The following is a 21,588-nucleotide window of genomic DNA, read 5'->3' on the forward strand; positions in this document are numbered from 1 at the left end:
TAGATAGATATTGTACGAACTACTTCCATAGCAATTAGCATAGTGTATACATTAATTTTGGGTTTCTTTTGAATGAGAAGGCAGGTTCTTTTGAGTGGCTTTTTAATTCTTTTTGACATTTATGGTGGGAAGTAACCTGTGACCATCATGACGGATCAGTGTTCTGCCATGGACAAGGCTATAAGTTATTGTTCGTTTATGATCCTATTATGTTCTTTTATTGTACATTAATGTTCTTTTTTCTCTGTTTTATGTTCTTTTTATTTTTTAATGTTCTTTTTATTAATATTATATATATTGATTTTTCTTGATATGTTTTAGGGAAATGTTTCCTAAATCAAGGCATCGGTTATGTACGTGGCATATAGGAGAAAATGCTATTGTAAACATCAAAGGTGTTATGGCTAAGGATGGTTTCAAACGTAGATTTGATTATGTTTTGAAATATACTGACACAATTGCCGAGTTTCAGCATTATTGGAATAGGTAATATATATATTTTCCTAAATAGACTTTATAATTTTTATAGTGTGTTTTTTGTTCTTTTGTTTTCTTTATGTGTTCTTTTTATGCTCCCGAGTTTGTTCTTTTGTAACTATTATTGTAATGTGTTTTTGGGTGTTATGTATGCCTTTTGTTCTTTTGTGGTTTTCATGATCTTTATTTTTATTTAACCTTCTAATGTTCTTTTTGTGCTTAATTTATTTTCGTTGTACTTTTATTTTTCTTCTGATGTTCTTTTGTTAATACAAATTGTTCTTTTATTTTTCTTCTGATGTTTTTTTGTTAACCAAAATTGTTCTTTTTTGTTTTTCCATTGTTCCTGTTGTGGTGTTCATTTTTTAGTGCCTTTTATGTTTGTTGTATTGTTCTTTTCTATATGTCACGCGTTCTTTGTGTGTACTTTTTGTGTGCCTTATTGTTCTTTTCTTTTTCCTATTTGTTCTTTTGTAGTCTTATGGCTGATTACAATTGCAAGACACATTCATGGATAGAGAGGTTATATGGTTTGAAAGAGAAATGGTGTCCTGCATATAACAAAGAGTGGTTTTCTGGGGGTATTTTATCTTCTCAAAGGAGTGAGACCACAAACCATTCTATTTCTAGGAGGTTGCATAAAGCGAACGGTTTATGTGATTTTTATAAGTGTTTTTTGGATATAATTGATGAATGGAGAAGTAAGGAGAACAAGGGAGATTATAATTCTTCTACTGGAAATAGATATTACGCATGTGCGGATAACATGTTATGTTTGCATGCGCGGGATGTGTACACCATTGCAATATAATTTGATATTTGAGCAACGATTCATCAAAGCAATTGGTTTGAGGTGTCAACGCATTTCCTATGAGTTTCTAGTTTCTGAGTATATTGTTGGGCATCCTACAAAGGACTTCATTAGACATGTTGTGAAGTTTAATGAGCAAGAGATGGTTGTTGATTGTACTTGCAAGTCATATGGAGAAATAGGCATTCTTTGTTCTCATATTCTTAGAGTTTTTATTGTCCATAATGTTGAAGAGATTCCCAAACAATACATTATGAAGAGATGGACCAAAGAGGCTATGAACACGATTGTTGAAGTAGGAGAAGATAGAGATAATGAAGTAAGTGTTGTTTCTGCTTCAGTTTGGAGGATGCAGCATAAGAAATTGCATTAAAGTTACGGATTTTTCATGAAATACCCCCGAATTATGGCGTAATTCACCAAATGCCCCTCGACTTTCAGAAATTCACCAAATGCCCCTCACAAATGACTTAATACCCAAAATACCCTTACTAATGACGCGCCGTTAGTCCTCCGTTAGCCTAATTTTTAAATTCACCAAATACCCCTATTTTATTACTTATTTCATATAATACCCCTATTCTGAAACTTAATTCACCAAATACACATAACTTAAAATTACCCATTTTGATGCTCAGCGGCTAGTTTTTATGTTTGAAAATTAGTCGTTGCTTATTGTTTGCTTATAAAAACCCCTTTTCTGACTATTTATTGTAGTTTTTCTATTGTTTGTTAATTGCATATCATTTTTGTCATGAGTTTTCTTTCAAAATCATCATCCACACCCATGAATCCACATATGTAAGAGTCCCAAACAATTTCTAATATTATGGGAGGAAATTTCCATATGAGGCTCCGATACAACACTCAATAAGTTTCAATTATGATCCAATAAGTTCAGGCCTCATCCAGTAAAGACAATGCACTTTAGCTGAGCAAAAGGCCAAAAAACCCCATTTTCAAAGGGATCTTATGTAAGTGAAGCTGAAGTAATTCAATCTAAAGCTAACACCTTAATTTTCTTATTGTCCGAATGGTAAAGAAACTAAGAAATCAAGTTCAATAACACATACATTTTTATCACAACCTCGATTTCAACTTGGATTCATGATGTGAAAATCTTGAGTTTGGAGGCAAATCTTTGTGCCAAGATTCATGTTTTTTCACTGGTTCATGAGCTTTGGAACATACCTTAGTTTCATTTTTTTTTCTTGTTCCCTCAAATCCAAAAATAGACATTTGTCCATAAATCTGACCATGTCAATAGGACCTAGCTCAAAAGAAAAGTGGGAAAACCTTTATGCCTCGACTGTAAGGTTGAGAGAAAGTTAGGAGATTGAAGAAAGATGTTTGGAGGCAGTAGAGACAGGAGACAAAAGGGAGTTAACGTTAAATATGTGGCATGGAAGCAATAGAAGCCGAGGTAGCTGGAACATATGCGTTAGAATAAAATTAATAAGAGCTTTATTTTTAATCTGTTTGCATATGTTAAAGATATTTCCCATATTGAAAAAGGAATACCTTCCGATTGCGTGGTAAATATAATTAATTGGTCACATAAAGAATAAGGTACAAAAGAAGTAGCTATTTTCTTGAAGAGTTGCGACGTTTTGAGGTGTTTTTAGGAGTGTTTTCTGTTTTAGTGTTGTACCGGAGCTTCAGATTGAGTGTTGTATCAGATATTCGGATGTCAAATTTTCTCCCATGATAACAAAATTTATTTGGGACTCTTACATATGTGGACTCATTGGGTGTGGATGATGATTTTGAAAGAAAACTCATGACAAAAATGATATGAAATTAACAAAATAATAGGAAAACTACAATAAACCGTCAGAAAAAGAGTATTTATAAGCAAACAATAAGCAACGGCTAATTTTCAAACACAAAAACTAGCCGTTGAGCATCAAAATGAGTAATTTTAAGTTATTGGTATTTGGTGAATTAAGTTTCTGAATAAGGGTATTTGGTGAAATAAGTATTAAAATAGGGGTATTTGGTGAATTGGAAAATTAGGTTAACGGAGGACTAACGGCGCATCATTAGTAAGGGTATTTTGGGTATTAAGTCATTTGTGAGGGGCATTTGGTGAATTTCTGAAAGTCGAGGGGCATTTGGTGAATTACGCCAAAATTCGGGGGTATTTCATGAAAAATCCGTTAAAGTTATAAATGAAGCTCAACATTGTCCGGCTGCAAGGAAGCTTATTGATTTGGGTGTGTTGGATATGTCATATAAAGTAAAGGAGTATATTGGTGGTGTTGAAGGGGATGGTAATGTATCAAACAAGTATGTGCGTTATGAAACTCTACTTGATGTTGTTGATCCTTCAACAGACACAGGTTTGCCGGATGTTGTGGAACCGATTGTTGAAAAAGTCATTCCAAAATTAAAACTTGCTTTTAGAAAAATCATTTTTCGATTTTTATTGGTGGTAAAAAACAATTTATCCTTCTAAATATTACAGATAAATATTTTCATTCTTTGTGTGACTTGGAGTCCATGTTGGTTGAAATACATAATGGAAAGTTGCGAGTGCATCAAACAAAACATTGCCAAAGCCAATTGGGTTAATATCTTGCTTATGTACTAGCTCAGATCACCATTTCTTAAATGGACTTGGTCCACATTAAATTTATTGTGCACTGATATATGCGTTTTATATAGAGTTTTTACCCCCGTCCCTTAGTACTTTTTGATCTTCGGAGCGATTTTTAGTACTAATGTGCTCCTTGTAGTGTGTTTGTAGTTTCAGGTTCATCATTGTAGGAATTAACATATTTTTATGCATTTCCTACTTATTTGAATCAATACAAAAGATTATATACTTTCGAGAGCGCAAACATTGAGTTGGAAGAATTTTTATGCAAAGCGAATAGTGAAAGAAGTAGAAAACTGAATGTCGTCCACTCTTTTGATCATAACTCGAGTTATACAACTCCAAATGCAGCGATTCAAATTAGGTTGGATTCTAGACTTCAAGAGCTTTCCAACGAGTGGTCACTCGCCTAATTCCGACTTATAACGAAGGAGATATGGTGTTTTAAGATACGGGATCGTGCAGTTTGACGAGCAGATCGCCCGATCGGGCGGCCCATCGCCCGATCGGGCGACGACAACCCCTGGGCGCGGAATTTTGCTTTATTTCCGGTTTTTTTTCTTCTACTTTTGGGCAAGACTATAAATATAGCCCTTAGACATATTATTTGGGATCTTATTTTTAGAGTACCTTAGTTTATTGCTTAGTTTTTATTCTTTCTCTAAACTTTTGTTAATTACTTTTATTGTTGCTTTCAAGTTTCAAACTTTAAATTTCATCCTTCGTTCTTCAATTTGGTATTTATTATTTCTTTCATTCTTTATTCAATTTTAATTATGTTTTCATTAATCATGTTTGCTTTGTTTAAATTAAATATTTGTGAGTAGTTTATATTCTAGGGTTTTGGGAATCCATGAATTAATATGAAGGGATGATTGAATGTTGTTGATTGTTGGTATTGTGGTTAATTCCTATTGATTGATTTTATTTACTATGCGATTAGATTTGCGCAGGTCTAATTGTATTAGTCTAGCAATATCAAGTTAAGATTCGAGAGATGCAATTTGATGTTTAGGCTTGTGTCAATAGGTAGAACTGGGATTAATACGTAGCGAGAGCCCGTTAATTCTAAGTCTATGATTAGTATTGATTCGAGAGAGCATGCTAATCTAATTAACTGTTCTATTGATTATTAATATTGTTTATCATCCCGGATTGTTGTTCATTGGTGAACCTATGCCCTAGACCTCTTAATATCTTATTTATTCCTCTTTTATTATTGTCTTAGTTTTAATATACAAATCAACCAACTTTCTTGTTTCCCAATAGTTTAGACCTTAGTTTTAATAGTAGAAAGAACGCTTGTTTCCCTGTGGATACGATCCTGACTTCCCTTGCTACCTTGTTAGTGGAATTAGGTTTATTTTTGACTAGGTGATACGACTTTAGCCTGTCATGCACCATGCCTTAAAATAAAGTTAATGATTTGTTCTTAATTTATTTTGGCATTTTATTAGGATTATTATGAAAAAAAATATCAAATTAATGTCGTTGATACATGTTGTGCTTGAATAATGTGATTTTAAGTCACAATTCGCTTTTAAAAACATAGGGTTACTATGCTTCAAAAAATGGTTAATATGTTTAGGAATTTTGGTGTTTAATTTATTATAGTTAGTAGTTACTATATAAATAATAAAAGTCATTATGAGTGTAAAAAGGTGCTAGAGAAAACTATTAATTTTGGGTCCACACTAATATTATTGTGGACCAGGTCCACACAAGAATAATCCAGCTCAGATGGGATATGGGATTTGGGAGTTGGGAGGTGTTAAAATACTCTCGATTGGTTAAACGGAGTATAACCATTTTATTTATGTATATATAACCCCTTTTCTTTTGAGCTGAATTGAATTGATCATGAACTAAAATGAAATTAACTAAACTAAACTGTACTGAACTGAACGTAACTGAACTTAACTTAACTGAACTTAACTTAACTGAATAATAAATAATTAAAAATTACTATGTACTACCTCTGTTCCTTAATGTTCTTTACGCTTTAAAATATGTGTCCAAAGTATGAAAACTTTGAGCGTGAATTCTCACTGTTATATACATCAAAATGTTTTCATGTAAGATCGATCTTATTAGGCTGGTCTTGTTATGCATTTTCAAAATATCAAATTTTTATAATTTTTTCACATACATAATTGGATATATAAACGGTTAAATATTTCATTGGAGTCCGTGCAAATAGTAAGCGTAAATAACTTTAAGGAACGGAGGTAGTAATAAATAAGAATTAATAGTTAAATACTAAATAATTATTAATTATTAATTAATAATCAGTAATTAATTACTAAATAATAATAAAGTATAGTAATTAATAATAAATAAATAATTATTAATAATTAATAGTAAATAATGTAAATAATATACAAATAATAATAATAACAATAATAACAATAATAATAATAATAAGTTGAATTGAATTGAATTAAACTAAACTTAACTTAACTTAACTTAACTTAACAGAAAAGAATTGAAATTAACTGAAATGAACTAAATGCTCCTGAACTGAACTAAATTTAACTGAAAAATAAGCATGAAACTGAAATTAAGCTAAAAAGAACATGGCCTAAGTACTACGTACTACAGTATATAATGACCAAAAAAAAGTCATAAATCTAAAAAACACACTACCAATGGTTGATAAGTTTGGCTCGGCTCATTAAGAAAATTACTACTGCTCATCTGACCAGTTTTTGAAAGGCGAGTTTAAAGTTTGTCGACATCTCGAGCTTCGAGCCTAAGACGATCTTACTCAAATCATTTTCGAGCAGAGCCTACTTATGTTCGGCTCAAATCACAACTGCACACATTTGCTAATTGGTGTGTCTTATTTAGAGTTCAGTTGTGTTTACCTTAAGCATATTGTATTCTTGAAAACAACTCTTACCAAGACTTTGGTTGTTGTCCACAAAAACATGATTTTCTGAGTGGTTACTTATGTGCATGTGTGCGTACATGCAAGATGGGAATCATATAATTTGCATGAAATGGTACAACACATGTAGCACCTAGGAGCTAGCTTAGGTAGAGATATATGGTACACCACCCCAATTTTGTGACAATACTTCATGCATTTTGAACCTTTTTCATTCTAATTAAACCACTTTAAATAATCAATAACAATAAATTGAAATCATACCTTAAACAAAAGAAAAAGAGAAAATTTGAAAAAAAGAAAGAAAAGGCGGTAGTACGTTGTTACTGATCAAGAAGAGATCATGGAGAGCAAAAGGCAGAAGAATAATGGGGTAAAGAGCTACTTCTTCCAAATGCCACTTCATTATCCAAGATACACCAAAGATGACTACCAACACATGACTGAAACTACTCTTGATAGGCTTTTTGCTGAATATGGACTCTCCGTCAAAGGCGATGTATCTTTTAAGAGAGAGTTTGCAATGGGGACCTTTCTTTGGTCTAACTATGGTGACACCAAGAAATACAATTAGTTAATACTCCCATGTAAATCATTAAAGCTTTTTCTGTTTTTACTATATAAACATGGCATCATGTACTAATTAAGATAGGAGTGGACTCTTTACAAGTTATGGGTTTCTTTCTTGATAATGTTATTGGTTCTTTTTTTTAACATTGTTGTTGCAATAAGCTAGTACTTGCATAGTTGCATCTAGGTACTACAACTAAAACCTATTGCTAAAGTTAAGCTATTGCGGAGGGAAGTTGCTTGTGCGAGAAAGCTCTGCGTGTCTCCCAGATTGTAGGAGCTACTAGCGACATTATTTCCTAGGTCATCCTCAATAACCACCCTTGCGGCACCAGAGTTGTGACGAACAGAGCCATCAAAGTAGAGTTTAAAAGTAACAGGAACAGGAGGTGTCCAGACAACCTAAATATAGAGAGGCGGATATTTAGAAGTATTCATATTTGAATGCATTTTCCAAAGAGTCTAGACAAGTACGCATATTCCATTCATTAAACATTTTAAAGGCTCTAGTGTAAATGCTAGCCAAAGAGACACAGGTCTATTTGAAAATATTAGAATAACAAGTTATAATTATTTTACTTAGTAAGCCAACATTATACCGCATGGTGCGGAACAAAAAAAATTGAATTTGCTCGAATTTGAGTACCGTGCCATCGAATAGTTAAACAAGAGTCCCTAGAATCTTTAGTGATAGGGTAATGTAAAATAAGTGATCTTGTGTTTCATTGTGAGTGGAACAAAAAGGGAAACAATTGGAAGTATCGATGTTACGATAAACTAAGTTGGTCCTTATTGGAACACCATTAAGTAAAAGTTGCTATAAAAATAGCTTTAACTTTGAAAAAATATCAAAATTTCAAATCCAATGATATTCTCATTTAACAGGACGAACATTCATATATGCTAAACAGAGAACATGGCAAAGAATAACATTTTCTCAACGAACAATCACTAATTGCTTAAAGAAATTCATCGTTTTTGAAAGGGTAAGCTTATTCCGTCTGATTAAAACCTATTTTTGTAACTCGAACAAAACCAGGAAAAAAAATGAATGAAACTAATATGAGAGGGTCACACAATAACTGGGATTATTCAGAAGTCAGGAGCGGGAGCTTGAAAGTTTTAGCCTTCGAGTTATACATCAATTTACTTCAAGAGACCTATAATATCGTCAAAGGGCCTTGTTACTTAGTATAAATAAAAATAAGAAAGACCATTAATAGTTGGAACTATTCGAAATACTACTCACACCAAACATTTTTTCATCTGACGCTCCATCAATTCAACAGCCAGTAGCTTTTCCTTAAAAAAAAGAAAAAGAAAAAGAAAAAGAAAAAGGCCAACAGTCAGGAACTATCATCTTTGCTATCTACAACAAATATTAAGATATGATCCTAATTTACCCAGAGCAAATTAAAAGAATGCAAACCAAATTTGAAGAAAATTTCTATACTGAAACAAGGGCACAAGGTAAGTAGTGACCCATTCATTGATATGACATGATCCAAGTTAACCTGCTATTAACACCACCTTAATTTATATTAAGGTGGATGGTAAAGAAAGCACTAAAAAGTAAAATCTGTGCCCTAATACAGCTGGGTTTGTACTAAAGGCGTCTCCTGAGACGTCTGCCATTGGGGTTCACTGATTCTGCAGGATTTCCTCTATCTGCACCAAGATCTAGCCCGACCACGCTGCTGCTGCTCCTTTTCTTGCTTAATGGCAAACCACCATCATCAACTGAGGCGACAGTCTGCAGTAGTTCGGACAGCAGTGAGGGACAACTCTCTTCCATGTACCTGAATCCTTCAGAATGCATCACCGCTGAAAAAATGATTATAAGAAAATTAATTACTAGTACTTTTGTGTATTCAAAAGATGACATCCATGACAAAAAACACCATCACAATTCACAAGAAAAGGGCATAAGAAGTCTGATATGGAGTATACTGCAAATAACACTGCATCACTGTTCAATCCATCATGGCCTAAAGAGAAAATGAAGGAAAAGGTTCACCAACTGTAATGAAAATATCCCAATTTCAATTTCAAACTCAAACAACTCCAACATAACAGCAACTTCTACACACAAATGAACAGTAATGAAAATATCCATTTTAATTTCTCTCCCAGTTTGTTTCACCCTCCTACCAGCTGTGAACCATTTCCTACTATATGAATACTGCAATATTCCTTAACCCTAAAGTTGTTCGGTTTGGCTAGTTCAGTTCAAGAAGATCAGAGTCCAAAGGACTAGGCTCCTTTACTAGCCATGTTATGAAGCTCCCAGCGTTAAGTTAGTCGCTGCTATGTAAAAAGTTTAAAATCAGTTGATCTCCCAGTTGTTTCACCCACCTACCAGCTGAGAACCACTTTCAACCATGAATTCAGCGGTGATGCTGCTCATTTTCAAGTAGTTTCACATGGTCTTCCAATAATAATTGCAACATAAACCTCCATCAACAGAAAGAAGCATTCTTCGATTTGAAACAGACCCGTCCGAGAATCACAGAAGAAACCACGATGAGAAACAGACTCAGTAGGGCTCCTTCCCTAGCCATGTTATTTAGAAGCTCTCAGCATACACATAAGCTGCTAAGTTAAGAACGATAATACTACACCCAAAAAGTGCCCTTTCTCCCTGATGTGAAGGCCACCACATTCTTCCATGCAAGAAAGTCTATATAACGGCCTCTCTCCCATGAAAGTACACTTTTATAACTTTATATTTGGGAAAATAGACTAATGAGAAATATTAAAATCATGTCTCATCCTCCACCCCTACTCCCCCCCTTCCCAACTTGTGTGGGTCAATAATTTAGGATTTTAGTTCCCAGCAGTACCAAAGAAAGGTGTACTACATAGTAAACAAGAAAATAGTTCGTAAATTCACGCCATAAATTGCCCTTGAATTTTCTAGAAAGCCACTGAAAGTTCAAGGACCCAGCCGAGAAGAATTCTAATAGCTCACTTCACTCGAACAGTATGACATCACATTAAAACATTACCCAAAGATAGCAGAGGAAAATGGGTTACCATAAGGCTGGGAGGTATACCTATACGCACACTCCTCCATCACCATGAATGTCACTCAAGCATTATGTGCTCACCATCCCTTTATCACCTTTCCCATTCTCCATCTTGACAACTCCCGTGCCGTTGGGAAATCACAAACCCAAATAGTTGACTTCAAAAAATCAAATCAGCTGCGTCTACCCAATATTGACATATGTGGAGTAGTATATCCGCCTTGATAAAACTTGTTTACTAATCCACGAGTACCATGACAATCTGGGTAAACATATTGCTTACTCTAACTTCTATTTTCCTTTCGAGAAACAAGAACTCTAACCACAGACACAACTAAACAGCTCACAGCACAATAAAAAAAAATCCAATGAAGTTCCAACAATCCAACCCCTCTAATCCAACTCAATTTCTCTTGCGGGATACAAATATACAATACAGTAGCTCACCATAACCATAACCAAAACAATAATAATGTTAAATACCTACATGCAAATACGGAATACATAGATGAAACAAGCTAATAAAGCAATTAAAAAAGATTTAACCTGACATAAGATCATCAGATTCTACAAGGTAGACGCACCGTTCAAGTTTGCTGCAGCAAATTTCAAACAGGCTCTCTTCAACTGCGCACATCTGTGCTGCTCAGCCAGTGAGAGGGTCGTAGTCACAGTTTCGACGGTAATCTCGTCACATAATTTGGATTCGCATAATATTTTCAACCTGTCTAGGTCAAAACGATCAGCAGCAGCCAACAAATGTTGCACCATTATTGCAAACGAGCAAGAAGAATTTGAACCCATTATTTCATGAACATCAGGAAGACTGTCAGAGTATATGTACAATAGCATAGCCTGCAATCAGAAGAAAAACACGTCAAGTTAGAGACTATTGTTAGTAATTATTACACATGACACCACTGCCACAGGTAGAGGTGCATTTTGTGCATAAAACATCATGAAGAACAGTTGACAAAAGAAAACAGTTGAACTATGTAAAAAGAATCTGAGCTATATCATTCTTTGTGAGATTTTAAAAAACATGTATTCTGCCATTCAAAAATACCACTTAGTTTTCTTCTCTAAAAGAGGCTACAAATATTTATCTAATTATTTTATAACGGGAACTTTTGCATGCCGAGTGTCCTCCAATGTATGTCTGTTTCTTATTCCTTAAATCATGTACTTTGTTGTGTCCTTTCTCTCCCTCTTTCTTATCTTTCCACTTCTCTCCAAAACATTCTCAATCCCTGACTTTGACTCCCCCGAACAATTAAATTCATCAGTACCACCTTCCAATTTAAGTTCAACAATTTTTATCGAACTCCAATCTCATCTCTTTTGGTGTTCAAATTCCAATATTTCAACCTTCATCACTTTGATTACATTGAAGTGCAAGAGATTTTTTTAAGCTAATTAAATAAAACCATAAGTTGCACGTCTAAAAGACCTAGTTTCTTTTAAAATAAGTAATTAAGTGAATAAATCCTATTGGAAGAGGCTCATTTCTTCCAGACCAAGATAACTCTCTAATAACATCATTGTTATGACTATTCTCCCCACTGAGAGTAATGTTCTATGTTAACCAGCCACACAGATCCATGGTTCCTAAAATTCACCAAGATGGTACTTTATTAATTATTTATAATGAAGAAAAACATAGTAGTACTGGCTTACTGCACAAAACCACAGTTTAGTACTCCCTCCGTTTTGAATACTCGCAACACTTGTGCTTGCACGTAGTTTATGAATGTTTGGATGTAGTACATATAAATGAATAAACTAATGTACAAATGGGGTAAATAGAGATATTTTAATTGTTTAAGTAAGAGAGAAATAATAAATTGACGCAAGTGGGGTAAGTAGGTGAAAGAAATAATAAAGAATCAGTTATCCAATACCAAAAGAGGAAGTGTTACAAATATTCAGAAACGACCGAAAAAGACAAGTGTTGTAAGTATTCAGAAATGGAGGGAATAAGAGAATGTCTGATTACTACATAAAAACTTGTCTATTCAGCTACAAAGAAAATAATACAAAGCAGGGAAAAAGTGGGGATATTTACATTTGTACATGTAGTCTGAAAATCCTCAACAGTCTAAGAAGTACTCCCTCGGTATTTATTTAAGAGATACACTTGGCCGGGCACGGGTATTAAGAAGAAAAATTGAATGAAATAAAGTAATAAAACAAGTAGGGTTGGATAGATATTTTAATAAGTAAAACAAGTGGGGACCATGTTATTTTAGGGGAGTGGGGGGTGGGGGTGGGGTGTGGATAGATTATTTAATTAGATGGTGGGGTTGATAAGTTACTAAAAATGGCAAGTGTATCTCTTAAATAAATACGGCCGGAAAAGGCAAGTGTATCTATTAAATAAATACGGAGGGAGTAAAAAATTATTACAACCTTAGCATCCTTAGACGCTCCCAAATGAGGAGTAGGGCAGGCTTTCCTGTGTAGTAGACTAGTAGTAACTAATAATATTAGGATCCTAAACTAAATGCACTGGGATTGTAGATTATACACTCCCTCCTTTTGTCTAAATAAACATGGATCTGCATATATGATCAATTTTTACTACAAAAGCTAAAGATTAAAATGCAAACCATGAGTGAAGCTTTCTGTAGATACGTGTAAGAAATAAGAAAAATAACCCATGTAAAATGTGCCATTTGCTAGCAAAGAGTCATTGAAAAAATTCCCGAGACATGTACATAATGTTGAAATTTATAAATTAAATCAACAAGGTTGTATGGGTGCCTATGCAGTTTGTTAATATATCGACTAAAAAGGTTTCCACATCCCAACCGCCAAACCACCTTCAAAAATAGGGGCAGATAACCAAACTATGAAGTAGATTATATCTTAGGTACAAGACACACTTCAGCACCAAACATAATAAAACAAAAAGCATCAAAGTTTTGTGCATGGAAAAAATGAAAAGAGAAGGGCCATTACAAAATTAATCATTAAACTTTTTTGAGACAGAGAAATGACATTAATACAAAAATATACCTTAAAAATGGAAGGTTCAACATCTTCCACAACCACTGTATCCATATTTGGGTTTCCCACAAGTCCAAAGAACTGTGCTCTAAATACAGGAGAACGAGCAGCAAGCACCAACTTATGGGCATTGAATTTCTCATCGCCAACTTTGAAAACAATGTCGCACCCAATTTCATTCTCAAGCAAATCCTTAAAGGACCTACCCATATCAGACGGTGGAATGTTTATACTATATTGTTTGGGTCTCTCCATCCGACTTCTAACAACTCCGACAGTGCACTCCAATAGAAGACAATCATTCTTCAAAAACTCGGACTGCTCCAAGGAAGCTCTCCTGAAAAAACGCTTGTAGCCCCTGAAAAATTGTCAAATCCCACAAGTAGTCAGGCGAGAAAACGTGCCTCCGAACAGAAAAAAGGGAATACCAGGACCCTAAGTGCTTTGAGAATATTTTATAGGCTTCCTAATCTCCGAAATAAGCCTAATCTCCGAAATTAAATACTCAGTAGCAAAACAAACCCAGCATCTATCATACAAGTGCCAAAACAATGCACCTGGCATTCATCTTGAACTCAGTAAACAATAAGATATCCCAGAAAAGGTACTAATCAAACCAAAATCAAGCATTCAAGCTCATATTTCTACCATACCAATCTTCCAAACATATCTAATGCTATAATCTAACCTAAAAATACACCATTCTATAGTATTTCGTAGTAATGGGGAACTGAGCAACTTAAGCATGAGTCCACATTTTAAAATACACTCTTAAATCTTGCACATCATTAGAAAATACTGTAAGCATGAAAATCACTCACAAGAACCAATAAAAAACTATGATTAACAAATAATTAAGAGCAACATACCACATACTCCCTTTATACTTCAAAGTATAAGGACCGCTTTCGAGAGCGCGATGAAAATGACTATGAACCTTGTGTTTCTTGTTCCCAGTTTGATCCACCAACGTCAATTCAAACAACGCCCGAACATCCGTCCCATCACTCGCCAACGCTAAAAATACCGAAACGTAGCTCGAGTTATCTTCGGGGTTTTTCCCATCCGGATAGAAATATACCGCCCAATCATACCCACCTACGGTAAAAATATCACTGGAAATGTATTTTCCAGCACCCATGCCTTTGGCGAGGGAATACCCCTTGATTTCGAAACGGTGGGACCCATTTGCAGTTTCGATTACGGACTTCGAGGAGGAAAGATTGGAGGTTTCCGTATGCTTATAGATTTTAACGGTATCAGTGACTTCGCCGGCATCAAAATTAACCATAATTTCATGGAATTTCTAGGGTTCCGATGGTAAAACCCCTTGATCAAACCCTAGCATACGAAATTGCGGGGAAAGGAGAGAGAAATTGAGGGTTTCCAGGGTTTAAGCATGAAGATTTAATTGAATTGGAGGGAGATGCCGTTGAATTGGGGAGAATTTAGATGATCCACGAACAATTAGGGGTTTTTGAATTTGGGGAAAAGGTTTGGAAAAGTGAAAATGATGAGCAATCTGGAAAATACGAAATTGGTTTTGTAAAATATAACTACGGGACAAGTGTATTTGTTTATATAGACGGGAGAAGGGGCAGACGGGCAGATAAGAGTGAGAGAGAAAGATCCCGTGTGGTTTATATTTGCGTCCGCGTTGGTGCGGTGGGCTCGAACCACCCTTAAATAGTCAAATATTTGCCGACTTTTATATTGGTAACGCCTAATAGTTTACGGCGCATACAGATCAATCCGTGGACTATGGATCGTGGTGCACATAAAGTATGGTACACTAAAAGAACATATGTGCATAAGCAAAAGAACATGACACTACGGTAAAAGTCCATGCGATATAATATTTCACTTTTTTTGTTATAAAAATAATATGTTATTTTACTATTTATTAAAAACCTAAATAAAAAAAATACTCATGTTCTTTTCTCGTAACCAGATGTTCTCTCAATTATATACTCGTGTTCTTAACGTGCACCATGTTCTATATGCACCATGGTCCACCTTCTAAATTGCCAGATTCAATCTTCCATAAGTAAAAATGTTGATGTAAATTCCATAAATTGAACTAAAATATAAACTAAATTTCTTTCTTTGCTTTTTTCAAAAAAAAGAAAAAGAAAATCAAGGCCAGTAAACCATAGTGCACGGTTTTTAAGTACAAACTTTTAAGAAAGACGGTCTAACCGTTAGACCAACTTTTAGATGAGCTGGACTTCCAATTTTCGCGGGTCAATCTAGCGGGTATGGATTCAATTTTCGGGTCCTATAAAATCCTAATTTTCACCAAACTTGAAACCCTAATTCACTTTCTCTCTCCTCCTGTGTGCTCTCTCTCTCTCTCTCCCCCAAGATCTCTCTACTCTCTCTCTCTCTCCTCAGGATATCATTTGTGCCGACAAGGTTGAAGCATGGGACGACGGCGACGAAGGATGGTGACGGCGGCGATGACGACGAAGGATGGTAATTCGTCCCTCTCTCTCCTCCGTTCTCCTCCGTTCTCCTTTGTTTCAGTTTTATTTTTGTTTCGATTATAATTCATTCAATTAGTTTTTATTTTTCATTTTATTTGATAAGGATTTGATTGGTTTTTTATGCGATTAGGTGATCTCGGCGGTCGTCAAACTACCGGAAACTAATCCCAATCTCGCAGATGTGGATGCAACGACGGATGCGCTAAGAGTGGTGGTTGTGGCTGGTTCCCGACGCCGAGTATTTCATTCGATTCACCGTCGATGAGAGGGAGGAAGGAGAATTTGGTGCTACCGCGCGTTGGTGTTGGTTTTGTTGAACCTTCGGTGGTGGCGGATGGTTGTGAGTTGTTGTTGGTGTTGTGGCGAGATGTCGAGTAGAGTAACTGGTGCTTACTGCTCCAGTTCATGCTTTACAAGCCTCTAATATGATTTTGGATTTGTATTGTAAATGTAAACTAATTTTGTTTTGTGTTATTTATTTTAGTAATGTTTAAATTAGTTATAGTTAAGAATTATTCTATTTTAGTTATACTTTTGGTATATTTAATTATGAAATAAAATGATTTAGTTACATTGTTTTTTCATTCTAATTAATTTTTTAGTTATTCTTTCGTTGTGTCGAGTTAAGAATATTCTCATTATAGTTAAGAATAGTTCCGTTTTAGTTATGAAAAAACTTTGTTTAGTTCGAAATAATTTTATTTTAGTTAAGAATAAATTCTTTTTAGTTACGATTAAATTTCTGAGTTTTAGTTGAGATTTAATGAGTATTAGTTAAGATTTTAGAAGTTTTAGTTATGATTTCAAGAGTTTTATTATGATTCCGAGAGTTTTAGTTAATATTTTATGTATTTTAGTTATGATTTCAGGAGTTTTAGTTAAGAATTTCTACGTTTTAGTTTTTGTTTCAGAAATTTTAGTTATGTAATTTTGAGTTTTAGGTAAACAATGTAACCAATTAGTTAAGAAATGGAACTAATTAGTTAAGTAATGGAACTAATTAGTTAAGCACTCAAACTAATTAGTTAAGCACTGAAACTAATTAGTTAAGCAATGGAACCAATACCTTTACGTATATAAATAGATTATTTGTTAAACCTGAAATTCAATTAGATTATTTGTTAAGCCTGAAACCAATTAGTTAAGCAATAAACCAATTAGTTAAACGATGGAACTAATTAGTTAAGCAATGGGACAAGTTAGTTAAAACAATAGAATCAATTAGTTACGCCTGAAATTCAATTAGCTAAGCACTAGAACTAATTAGTAAAGCCTGAAATTTAATTAGTTAAGCAATAAAACCAATTAGTTAAGAAAATGATTAGTTATGCCTGAAATTCGATAAGTTAAGCAATGAAACCAATTAGTTAAGAAATGAAATTAACCAGTTAGTTAAGAAATGAAATCAATTAGTTAAGCAATGAAACCAGGGTTAGGGACGTTATCTTAATTAATATTGAATCATCTTATAATTAACGCGAGTATGTACTTTTATGCATAATATTTTCTATAACTTGAGTTGTCCACTCCAATACAGTATTATCAATCAAATTATGAAAATTATGAAAGTATGAAACACATTCAATCTCATAATGGACTATGTATATCATAGGCAGATCATTAGGACCCATCTACCTATCAAAACATGATTAAATCTTATTCTTAACTTTAATCACATTGCACTATATTTATCACATTCATGATGGTGTTAAAACAAAGTTATATATTATATATATATATATATATATATATATATATATATATATATATATATATATATATATATATATATATATATATATATATATATATATATATATATATATATATATATATATATATATATATGTAATAGTTCGTAGTATTTGTCGATGTACGGCTCAATAACAAAAGATTTTCCCCTATTGCGTTGAATTTATTGCAGTTCAGAAGAACAGGATGCAACGATACAAGATAAGCAATCATTAACAACGTCAAATTACATAAATTTAATTATTAACCTTAATTAAAACGAAATGATTTTTAACTAACGAATTAGTTAAGCAATGCAACTAATTAGTTAAGCAATGAAACCAATTAGTTAAGAAACGAATCCAATTAGTTAAGCAATTAATCCAATTAGTTAAGCAATGGAACTCATTTGTTTAGCAATGAAACTAATGAATTTACAATTATTAAATATACTAGTTGTTAAGCCTGAAATTCAATTAATTAAGCAATGAAACCAATTAGTAAAACAATTGATCAACTAGTTAAGCATTTAGACCAATTAGTTAAACGATGAAACTAATTAGTTAAGCAACCGAACAAATTAGTTAAGCACTGAAACCTATTAGTTAAGTGTTAGAACTAATTAGTTAAGACTTTTTGAGTTTTAGTTATGCTTTTCGGAGTTTTAGTTATGATTGCATAAGTTTTAGTTATATGTTTTTAAGTTTAGTTAAGATTTTATAAGTTTTAGTTAAGATTTTCTTAGATTTAGATAAGAATAATCGTATTTAGGTAAGATTAAATTGTTAATGAAAATTCTTTACTAGTGACCCTAAAGTGATATTATAATGGGCTAGGTGTAATATTTTTGAGCTTTGACCCATCATTTCCTTGGAAAATGGTTTTGACTCATGTGTGTTCCTATTTTCGTTAAAGTGATTTTTATAAGTATTTGTTAAGCGTGAAATTCAATTAGTTAAGCATTGAAACTAATTAGTTAAACAATGAAACTGATTAGTAAGCACTGAAACTAATTAGTTAATCATGAAATTCAATTAGTTAAGAAATGAAACCAATTGGTTAAGCAACGAAACTAATTAGTTAGCAACGGAACCAATAAGTTTATAGAAAGTATTTGCTAAGTCTTAAATTCAAATAGTTAAATCTGAAATTCAATTAGTTAAACATTAGAACCAATTAGTTAAGCAACGAAACGAAATAGTTAAAACAATGAAACCATTCTTAACTAAAACAAATATAATCATAACTAAGAAAAGATTTAACTAAACCATTTTATTTCATAACTAAATACAATAAAAGGGTAACTAAAATAAAATTATTTTTAACTAAAACCAATAATTAACCATACATAACATGCAATTAGCAGATGAAACCATAACTAAACCAACAACAATTCTAGTTGTTTTTGTCACTTTGATTTGGTATTCTGAACTGTACAGAAATATTTGGATGGTCTTGTACTCTTGTTTCCTTTTGGTGCTGCTTCATACATTAAATCATGCATTAGTTCAGCTTGGTTAGAGAAAGTCCTCCCATATTTCGAATTTCAGTTATTGTTTTCAGACTCCTTCAATCTATCTCACCCTGTGTCTGCAGTTGCTTGGCCTATAATCACTCGGTCTGCAGTTGCTTGGCTTATAATCACTCGGTCTGTGGCCAAATATAGCTGGGTCACAAACACTGTAACGCCGTCCATGTCGGGGCTGCAACATGGAAGGCTCATTATCCATCTTCCTGCCTTGTACACCAAATTGACAGCAACAATGCGTGTAGTTGCAGAACTCTAGGAGTTTGAGGGTGTATTATCAGTTACCAGATTAATAAAACAAATCTAATTGTAACTAAAGCAAATTTAATCCTAACTAAACATACATTATTCTTAACTAACATGATATTATTCTTAACTAAGTATAACAAAAATATAACTAAAACAAACAAAAACGAATTATCAGTACAACCCCTGAATTTTACATGTTCACTAGGTTAGAACCAGTCAATCTCTTCTTGTTGACATAAGTCCACGTTCATGTCTGTCCCAAAATCATTGAGAAATCCCACAACTTCCACAAAGCTTAACTAAACAAATCAAATTCTTAACTAAATATGACCATGACTTAACTAATTCATACTGAAAAATAAACACAACAAAAACATAACTAAATAAGAGAAATCTCTTTGATAGCACGATGGAGGCGACGAATACGCCAGTGGTGGTTGGCGGGACTGAAGAAACAATGGCAACAACAAATTAATCATGGATCCAAACTCATCAAGAATTCAGATGATCGATAAACCACCACCACAACCGCAACTAATCAGAGGCAAAAAAAACCTAAAATCAAAAACCCTAAATTCACCTAAATTAATTTCAAAAATTAATTTGAAAAATCAAAACCTAAAATAACTGAAGAATAGAGAAGAGATGAAGGAGAGAGATGAAAGAGTTACCTCATTCCGAGACAACGCCGCCGCCGTCCTCGCCATTTTCTCGAGAATACGAAATAGATGTCGGTTGAATCGAGATACGATTGAGCAAATTGTGTTGAGCTTGAGGAGGGAGAGAGGTCGGCGGCGAGATCGATGTAGCTGTATCACCTCCACAGCCGCACCTCCACCGTAGCACCTTCACCGTCGCACCTCCTTTGGATTTTGATCAGAGACCCTAGCTTTGCAACTCTTCCATGGAAGACGGAGAAGCCAACGACTTTGAGGAGAGCGGGAGGGAGCCCGAGTTGTTGACGAAAGAGGCGGAGGGTTTGAGGAGTGTTGAAGCAGGACAGAGGAGAGGGGAAGGGAGAGAGATGAGAGAGAATGAATCATTCAGAAGAGAGAAAATGAGAAGAGAGAGAAAAAAATGCTTTTATAATGCGCGTGATCTCACGCGCGCGTGGGGGAATTCGTTAGTCCGTCTGACACAAAAGCTTTTGATTTTTAAGAGATTAAGAGTTATGGCTAATTTGATTGGATTTTGCAATAAGCTTAATTTAAACAAGGAACAATTAACAAGAATAATCTTAACTGTTGGCGATCTTCTCATATAATTAGTAGCTTTTCTTTAAAACTCTTCCTCATCTAGTCATCTAGATACCTAAGAAGTACTAAGAATTTAAGTTTGTTAGCTAACCCTAAGAGTCATTCACAACAAACTACTTCGTGATTTAATTGCCAAAAACTATCTATTCTTCCCTCGATAATCTAATATAAGTCACGGTTATCCTCTAAAAAAGTAAAAATACATTACGACAAGAATCTAGCCAGAAATAAAATATGTTTTTAAAAAAACTAATACTCCCACACGACTAAACCTTCTAAAACTCTACCTATTATATACCGTCGTTTCATTTAATTTGGGTGCTCTCCCCTTTCTCCTTCCTTCATCATGGATACACAATTTTTTCTTTCATATTCTTCCTTGTCGGAATCCTCACTTCTTATCGCGAATAGAGCCTTACATCAAAATTCTTTGTATTGTGTACCATAGTTGTTTTTATCAAATTTCTACATATTGTAGAACACTGTATATTTACAAACAACTTTTATGTCATCGTATGCTTGTATATATCACCCTTCTCGTTGTACTTTATCTCACTATTTTAATCCGCAAATCTTTTAATTTTCGGTTTTTTCATGAAATGCCCTCGAGGTTTGAAAAAATTCACCAAATACCCCTGCACTTTTCATAATACACCAAATACCCCTAATTCAAAACTTAATACACCAAATACCCTTGATGACGTCATCAACTCCTAATCAACCCAATTAACATATAATTAACTCAATTAATCCCTAATTAACTCCTATACTCAACCCACCCATTAACAAACCTAAGTAACCTATCCAATAACCCAATAACCCACCCATTTATTTTCTCTCTTCCCTCCCTTCTGCCATTAACCACCACCGCCTTCATTGTCAGCTCCCTCCTTCTGCTTCCTTCCTTGTCTCGCAGCTCAGCTCAATCGAAGAAAAACCCGGTCATCCCTCTT

General features: G+C 34.0%; 1 protein-coding gene and 1 long non-coding RNA gene across 3 annotated transcripts; one reads left to right on the forward strand and one right to left on the reverse strand.

Annotated features, from left to right (window-relative positions):
- Positions 1–8,567: 8,567 nt before the first annotated feature.
- On the reverse strand, positions 8,568–15,035 carry LOC110785474 (BTB/POZ and MATH domain-containing protein 3). Of its 2 annotated transcripts, none has more exons than XM_021989913.2 (4): positions 14,255–15,035; positions 13,395–13,743; positions 10,961–11,231; positions 8,568–9,171 (listed from the first exon to the last, which is right to left on the reverse strand). In XM_021989913.2, exons 1-4 carry the CDS (start codon positions 14,674–14,676, stop codon positions 8,954–8,956), a joined length of 1,260 nt encoding a protein of 419 aa, XP_021845605.1. In that variant the 5' UTR covers positions 14,677–15,035; the 3' UTR covers positions 8,568–8,953. The 2 variants fall into 2 exon arrangements, with proteins under 2 accessions (XP_021845605.1, XP_021845606.1); XM_021989914.2 differs by having other exon boundaries at positions 9,036–9,171; positions 10,923–11,231; positions 14,255–14,973.
- A 608-nt stretch (positions 15,036–15,643) lies between these two features.
- On the forward strand, positions 15,644–16,455 carry LOC110785458 (uncharacterized). Its single transcript, XR_002532612.2, has 2 exons — positions 15,644–15,860; positions 16,002–16,455. It is a non-coding gene; the product is annotated as an uncharacterized lncRNA (long non-coding RNA).
- Positions 16,456–21,588: the final 5,133 nt, after the last annotated feature.

Source organism: Spinacia oleracea, chromosome 1 (assembly GCF_020520425.1).
Source record: "Spinacia oleracea cultivar Varoflay chromosome 1, BTI_SOV_V1, whole genome shotgun sequence".
Classification (NCBI taxonomy): Eukaryota; Viridiplantae; Streptophyta; class Magnoliopsida; order Caryophyllales; family Amaranthaceae; genus Spinacia; species Spinacia oleracea.